Source organism: Orycteropus afer, unplaced genomic scaffold (genome assembly GCF_000298275.1).
Source record: "Orycteropus afer afer isolate SDZICR_OR568_19922 unplaced genomic scaffold, OryAfe1.0 scaffold00008, whole genome shotgun sequence".
Lineage (NCBI taxonomy): Eukaryota > Metazoa > Chordata > Mammalia > Tubulidentata > Orycteropodidae > Orycteropus > Orycteropus afer.
In genome coordinates this window covers 16,807,220-16,815,234 of record NW_006921595.1, presented here as the reverse complement: position 1 = coordinate 16,815,234, position 8,015 = coordinate 16,807,220, and the positions used below count along the sequence as shown (strand labels likewise).

The 8,015-nt window shown below is 38.3% G+C and overlaps 1 protein-coding gene across 1 annotated transcript in view; it reads left to right on the top strand.

Moving 5' to 3' along the window:
- The window catches only part of ITGB8 (integrin subunit beta 8), a 97,243-nt gene extending 90,985 nt beyond the window's left edge, over window positions 1-6,258 (top strand). Inside the window, exons 11-14 of the mRNA XM_007946003.2 lie at window positions 783-1,008; window positions 2,651-2,757; window positions 5,871-6,034; window positions 6,136-6,258. Of these exons, the coding sequence (XP_007944194.1) occupies window positions 783-1,008; window positions 2,651-2,757; window positions 5,871-6,034; window positions 6,136-6,258 (620 nt within the window). The remainder of the gene's footprint in view (window positions 1-782; window positions 1,009-2,650; window positions 2,758-5,870; window positions 6,035-6,135) is intronic.
- Window positions 6,259-8,015: the final 1,757 nt, after the last annotated feature.

Genomic DNA, 8,015 nt, shown 5'->3' with positions numbered 1-8,015 from the left:
CTACCAGAGCTCCACTAGGGCTCCATAATTCACATTAGGATCTTAAATTTTGGACACTTCTTGCAGTGTGAATTCCATATAACTATGTTATTTAACCAACTTAACCATTTAACTAATGTTTCTACAACTTGTTTGTCCATGTAAACATCCCCTACCACCTTGCTTTCTCTTTTGCACTTAACACCAAATAATGGCTCACTGCATACATTATGACATGCTCCACTAACCTACTAAATAATGTGCTGGGCATCTGAAAGGATTTTTTCAACTTCACAGGAAACCTTTTCTTTAAACATGACACTAACAGAACTGAAGCCTCATGGTCTTTCAAAGTTATTCCAGGCCTTAGCAATAACGAAAGACTTAAATTACAGAAACAATAAATTATGGAAGCCATTAATTTCATGCTCTCATTTTTCTGATTTCAATCCAGACAATTAACATTACTTCAGCCATTGTAACTTCTTTTTACTTGTGTGTTTTTAATTTAAAACTGAGTGTGCAGTGACATTCAAGTAGTCAGGCAACAACCGCAGCAGGGGCTGACTTCATACTTGTCAGCACGATATATAGAATTGGGAGATTATCTACATTAGAACAGCTCTGACTATAGATACTAAGAAAGCCCAGCGATTGTTTATGTCAGGCAAATAGAAAATAATGACGCTTCCATTCAGTGGACTGTTCCTATGTTTTCATGGAGACCAGAGGGAATGCATGTTTCTAAATTTCACAAAGTCAGTGGCACTAATAACTTAGGTCCTGGAGTGTCTCTGTTGCAGGTCATGGAGAGTGTGAAGCTGGCAGATGTCAGTGCTACAGTGGCTGGGAAGGGGATTGGTGCCAATGTCCGTCAGCCTCAGCCCAGCACTGTGTCAACTCAAAGGGCCAAGTGTGCAGCGGGAGAGGCACCTGTGTGTGTGGCAGATGTGAGTGCACAGATCCCATGAGCATAGGACGTTTCTGTGAACACTGCCCCACGTGTAATACAGCCTGCAATGAAAACTGGTATGTTTTCTCTGCCACTAAACATATGTAAAGCATACCTCCATAATAGTCTTGTTGGTCCTTTTGGATTCTACCTCCTAAATCTTGGAAATTGCTGGATCTTTTCCTACAGATAAAATTTTATCATCATGTTAAGAAAGAATTGAATGGGGAGTATTAGACATTAGGAAACAGATTGTAATTCTTGGCAGCTAGATAAAGGTGAGAGCATCAAAATTTATGTAGCTAGTCACTACTTTAGCTTTTTTGCTATTTGTTGTTGTTGTTGTTAAGTGCCGTTGAGTCGTTTCCGACTCATAGCGACCCCATGCACAGCAGAACGAAACACTGCCTGATCCCGCGCCAGCCCCACAATCCCTGCTATACTTGAGCCCATCATCGTAGCCACTGTATCAATCCATCTCCTTGAAGGCCTCCCCCTCTTTCGTCGACCCTCCACCCTACCAAGCATGACATCCTTCTCCAGGGAGTGGTCCCTTCTTACAACATGACCAAAATAGGTGAGACGAAGTCTGGCCATTCTTGCTTCCAAGGAGCATTCTGGCTGCACTTCCTCCAGGACAGATCTGTTAGTTTTTTTTGCTATAGCTCTTTAAAATTAGGTGCTGCCTGCTTCCCACCTATTAATTAGTTGTATTAATTGCTCAAATTTTCTGTGCCTCAGTGTCTTTATATGAAAAGTGAGGATAATTATACTTGACTTCATTTCTGTGAAAGAATTAAACTATCCATATTAAAAAGAAAAAAAAAATCCTTTATACTTGATCCATAATAATCACACTGTTATTACTCTATTTTATTTTTATTTTGTAAAGATAAAGAATGATAGTAGCTATGATGCACTCTAGGAACAAGTGCATGAGTGCATAAGCAGTACAGGAGTAAGTGTTAAATGGTGACATTATTATTTTGTTCCAATAATGGATTTTCCAAGAATAGACCACCACTCTAAACATGACTATATTCTTCAATTTTTTAAAGACATTTAGCTTTCTCAGACTGTTAGCTCAAGTAATTTTAAAAATTATATGTAGTAATTTACTTAATTCATTTTGAAGTACAGTACTAAAACATAATTATGGAGCTATTTCTAATAAACCTGACCAAAGTTTGAATTGTTTATCATTGTTAAATTTTCCGATCATAATATTAATCTTCTAAAAATCTGTACCACTAACTAGTTGATTTGTGATATCTTATTTATTTCCTGGGAGCTCTGGTAGCATAGTGGCTAAGACACTTGCCTGCTAACCAGACGGCTGGTGGTTCAAACCCACCAGCCACTCCTCGGAAGGTAGGTTGGGCAATCCTACTTCCGTAGTGATACTGCCTTGGAAACCCAAGAAGGGGTCGCTATGAGTCGGGTTTGACTCGACGGCACATAACAACAATAACATTTATTTCCTAGATATTTTTTCTCCATACAATGAAATCATTATTTTAATTTTCTATATTATTAAAATATGTCAAGCAGCTAGAATGTAACTTTGTCATGGTGTTAAATTCAGCCAAGATGACAAATAAATTGCATAGCTTCCTTTCCTATTTCCAAAAGCTATTTTGTTATTTTATTTCTTTCAGAAAAATATTACAGGCTACAATCTTTTTAAATGAATGTTTTTACTTCTGTCTCCCCTTGTAGGAATTGTATGCAATGCCTTCACCCTCACAATCTCTCTCAAGCTCTACTTGATCAGTGTAAAACCTCATGTGCTCTCATGGAACAACATTCTGTGGACCAAACATCAGGTACCAAAACTTAATGATCAAAGCACTGAAGAGTATCTGTACCCACTTCCATCAAGTTGATTCTGACTCATACTGACCCCCATTAGTTTTACAAGGCTGTAAATCTTTATGGAAGTGGATTGCCTCATCTTCCTCCCACAGAGCAGCTGGTGGGTTTGAACTGCTGATGTCCTGGTTAGCATCCAAATGCCTTACTCACTATACTTACTACCAGAGCTAGGTGACATATAAGTGGAGAAACTTGTGATAGCTATGATCATAGACTACTGTTAGACAAAGTTCATTAGAACCCAAAAAGCCAGTACCACATTTCTCAATGGAATGTTGAACTATATCTGAATTAGAAATTAAGCTTGAAATTGGGCCTTCATTGAAAACATGCCTCAAACAAAAAACTCACTGTCAATTCCTACTCATAGCAACCCCCAGTGTGTTTCCAAACCTGTAAATCTTTCTGGAAGCAGACTACCTCACCTTTCTTCTGTGGAGCAGCTGGTGGTTTCAAACCGCTGACGTTTTTGGTGAGCAGCCAAACGCATTAACGACTGCACCACCAGAGCTCCTTGAAAACATGCTTACCACTACTATTATTCCAAGTCTCTCCTCAGACCTGTAAGAATAATTCCAGTTCTTAGATAGATTGCACAGAAGAATAAACTTTCCTCAAATTGTGTTTCCTTTTGCCTTCATATCCACACTGATCTTAGACCATAATGATCTGGCTCTGAAAAGAGCCCCATGTGCAGCCAGCTGGGACTGCAGCAATCACTACAGAAAGCCAAGTGCCTTTTCTAATAAATAGTGCCCTTACTATCAACATGTCATTTATTATGTTAAGTAAACAAACCTACTCTGACTTAAGGGCTTTACAAAAAGTCTTCCCTTATAGCCCCTTAGTAGAGTCCCTTGCCTGACCTGCACCAAGAGGCATGGACCAGGGGTAAATGTGTAGCCATCCTTAATGACACTAAAAATGAGCACAAATTTGAGCCCTGCAAGTGTCCCTTATCCTGTCTCATTAGACATAGTTCTCAAATGTGTCAGTAGCCAGGGGGCTCTCCTCCCCTTCATAACTATTGTGCAAGGAGAGGAAAGGACACTTGTTAGCCACTTCTATTATCCATCCGCTCAATCACTCTTAAAGGGCATTCTTTTGATCTTTCTGGCTAAGCTCCCACCAGGCTAGAAGCCAATAAGTGGATTATGCCACGTGTTCCCTCTGAGGATCTACTTTAGCTGATTGAGTAGTTCTAAGTCAGCCAAGGGAAATGACAGTTTGCCAGAATGCAAGTCATGTGTGTCAGTGTATAAACCTGAAGGTTGCTGTGGAAGATGCAAATGTCACTGTCTTTGTCTAAGGCAACTTGGATTCTCTCTCTGTATGATCTGTAACCAAGGGAGCCACGCATTTGCATCTGATGCTTCAATTGCAATATTTACTCCTCAGACCTCTCTTGCACCTTTCTTTCAACCAACCTTATTAAAAAAACAAAACAAAACAAAAAAATTTGACTCTATTCAGTCTCTCCTCTTGGGAAGGATTCCTTGCTCTCCTCACTGTTCTTGGCTTATGGAACAGCACAGTTGGCTGTCCTTGAGGATTCAGACCCAAATGACTCATAATCAGGTGAGTGCTACTACTGTAAGCCTTCAGAGTCCTTCCCTAGAGAACTCTTCAGGGATACCCATAGCCATTTAGCAGAGATTACCAGAGTCTGGGAAATGGTTGGAGAAGCCCATGACGCTTCATGCCAGGAGATGATTTTCTGAGTCTAAAACAGCTGATGAGTTCTGTGGAATACTTACGTATTATGCAACCATGTTTCATTTAGATGAAGATAATGGCTCTAGCAACAGAGCCCTGTAGACTTTCCAACTAGAGTGTGCCAAAAGTCTGGGACTAAAACAGAGACCTAACATGCCCCTCCTCCTCATGCAGCATTTCTTTTACTAGCTTAGAGTGATTTGCTCTTGAAAGAATACACAATGGAGTTTTTAAAGCAGAATAGAATACCTTTAGCTAATGGGTAAGTAAAAGTAAATTAATAAAAATTAGAGTTTTGTGTTTTATCCCAAGAAGTTAGACACTCCTAGATCCTGGATTAGCCAGGTATTATAATAATAATGATGGAAATTTTCACAGTAATTTCAAAGGAAATATTTACGTTATCTATTAGAGTCGGGGAGCTCTGGTAGCATAGTGGCTAAGGCACTTGACTGCTAACCAGAAGGCTGGCGGTTCAAACCCACCAGCCACTCCTCAGAAGGAAGGTTGGGCAATCCTACTTCCGTAGTGATACTGCCTCGGAAACCCAAGAAGGGGTCGCTATGAGTCAGGGCTGACTCGACGGCACTTAACAACAACAACAACAATTAGAGTCGTACAGATTTTAGCTTCTGGAGATGTTTACCTTGTTTCCCGTTACAGGTGTACAACAAATAAGAACAGCATAACAAGAGAAACATGCTAATGGCCAGAGCTGTTACAAAATACGTGTATATACGTAGTTGTTGTTGTTGTTATGTGCCATCGATTGGACCTAACTCATAGTGACCCCTCCTTGGGTTTCCGAGGTGGTATCACTATGGAAGTAGATTGCCCAACCTTCCTTCCGAAGAGTGGCTGGTGGGTTTGAACCACCAGTCTTCTGGTTAGCAGTCAAGTGCCTTAGGCTCTACACTGCCAGAGCTCCCACGTGTATATATAGTGAGAGTTAAATCCCATTTTTCCCTTAGAGATCAACAATGCACACTACAAATACTGTGCACCTGTCGTGGATAGAATTATGTTTGGTTAAGGGTTTTGTACATGTTTCAGTTAATACAATTATTATTAAAGTAATTATTAAAGAATCAGGCCACAGAGAATCTTATCAAATGCCTTGATTGTGGCTAATCTCTAAAAGAGAGTTTTTTATTGAAAATATTTTAAAAATATATGTGCAATAAAAATTAGAGAATTTAGTTTTCAAGTCAACAGTAGTGGCAGTCTCCTGTAGAATTGCAAATGTCTCTGTTTTATTAATTAGGATGGTTAATATGGTTTACTTATATAATCTTTCGATGTGCTGATTGCAGTTTTTTAACCCATTTGTTTGTTTGCTTCATTACAGAATGTTTGTCCAGCCCAAGCTATTTGAGAATATTTTTCATCATCTTTATAGTAACCTTCTTGATTGGGTTGCTTAAAGTCCTCATCATTAGACAGGTGATACTGCAATGGAATAGTAATAAAATTAAGTCCTCGGCAGATTATAGAGGGTCAACCTCAAAAAAGGTTAGTGAGATAAAAGAAAACGGAATTGCTATCTGCATATACTATTGTCTAACTAAAATATTTAGATCTTTACTTAATACTCATGTTTCTTTTCCATCAAGGATAAGTTGCTTCTGCATAGTGTTTGCACAAGAACAGTAACCTATCGACGTGAGAAGCCTGAAGAAATAAAAATGGATATCAGCAAATTAAACGCTCATGAAACTTTCAGGTGCAACTACTAAAGAAGATTAAAAAAAAAAGTATTTCATGAGAAACTGGACTATTAATAATTGCTCCTAAAAATTATAATTCTAAAAGTCACAGGAGGAGTCAAAACATCCAAGGTCATGCCAGTTGCTGATTATATTCTCCAACGAAGACTGACAACATCCTCATCTTAATGTGACTCACATAGCTGCTGAAATATTCAGAGAAAAATGTGTCTTACTACTGTTTGAAACTAGTGTCATTGTAGCACTTTACTGTAATATATAACTTATTTAGATCAGCATAGAATGTAGATCATCTGAAGAGCACTGATTACACTTTACAGGTACCTGACATTCCTAGCTTCCCAGAGACAGACAATGCTGTGAGAATTGTAGCATTGTGTCACTACAAGGGTACAGTAATTCCTGCACTGAACATGTGGATGAAAAAAAAAATCAGTTATACTAACTTTGCCAAACACTTTAGCAATTGGCAGTGAATAGACAAGAACACCTAGATGAATAAATTGTATTTCACTTGTTTGAGAAGTGAAAAGATAGAATCTTAATATCACAGTAAGGGATATTGTTTTTGAAACTGTGGTTTTATGCATGTGTGTTTGGTTTTCTTTTTTTTTCATTTTTTGTAAGATGGATACTAACTCCAACCTTCTCTCTTCTTTATATTGTTTTTTTCTTTCTTACAGGATAAGTTTATATATGTCACAGGTGACTGGACTAAATAAGTGCTAAGTTACTACTGCCATAAAAACCTAATAATACAATGTCACTTTATTAGAATACTGGTTTTTAAAGCTGAATGTGTAATAAGGGGAACTCTGTAAAGTAAGATCCTGAATAGTTTCATTGTTTCCGGATGTGGAGTTCTGAATCTTCTTACCTGGTAAACTGGACAGATTATTTCACCAATTCATTTATCTAATCAGTGAATTGAAATTTACAAGATGTGAGGAAACTCTGCCATCAAGCAAAGTACGGCACTTTTGAATGACTTTAGTTAGATTTTTCACTCCAAGTAGGTCTGAATATTTTTCTAATTAAAAGCTGTATTACTTTTGCCCTTCAATGCAGCCTAAGGACAATATTTCCCTCATTCACCCCATGTCACCAGAATCCATAACAGTAGAAAACTGTAGTGTAGCAAAAGATAACCTAGGAATAAGCTAATTCAACTTTTTGGTTAGTCAGAGAACTGAGATAAAAAATGTATAAATGGTTTCTCCAAAAACACCTAAGTGATAAGAAGCAGTGTTAGAAAAAAGGATCTATCACATACCCAGGCCAGTGTCCATTGCACGATATCATGCTACCTCTTGAATATTTAAAATATTTGATTGGACAAGTATTTTCAAATGTACTCTACTGAAATCTTAAAAATAAGAGCATGTGAAAATTTCAGAACATAGTAGAAAAGAGTAATTCAAACTGAATTACCCATAACCAACTTCCAGCCTTTCGTGATAATCTAAGGCTGAGACTACTGCAAGACATAACTCCAGGGAACCAATTTGCACCATTGCTTGAGTCAACAGCACTTCCTGCTCTTGCTCCTACTCCCTGGAGTGATGCAATGCTCAACCCTAGATACAGCGGCACAAAGTTTCTGACTCTTCTTCAATGATAATTTCTTCATAATTACTGTATCCCTGTGGAGTTCTGATGATGTAGTGCCTAAGGCATTTGACAACTAACCAGAAGGTTGGTGGTTCAAACCCACCAGACACTCCTCAGAAGGAAGGTTGGACAATCCACTTCCAAAGTGATACCAC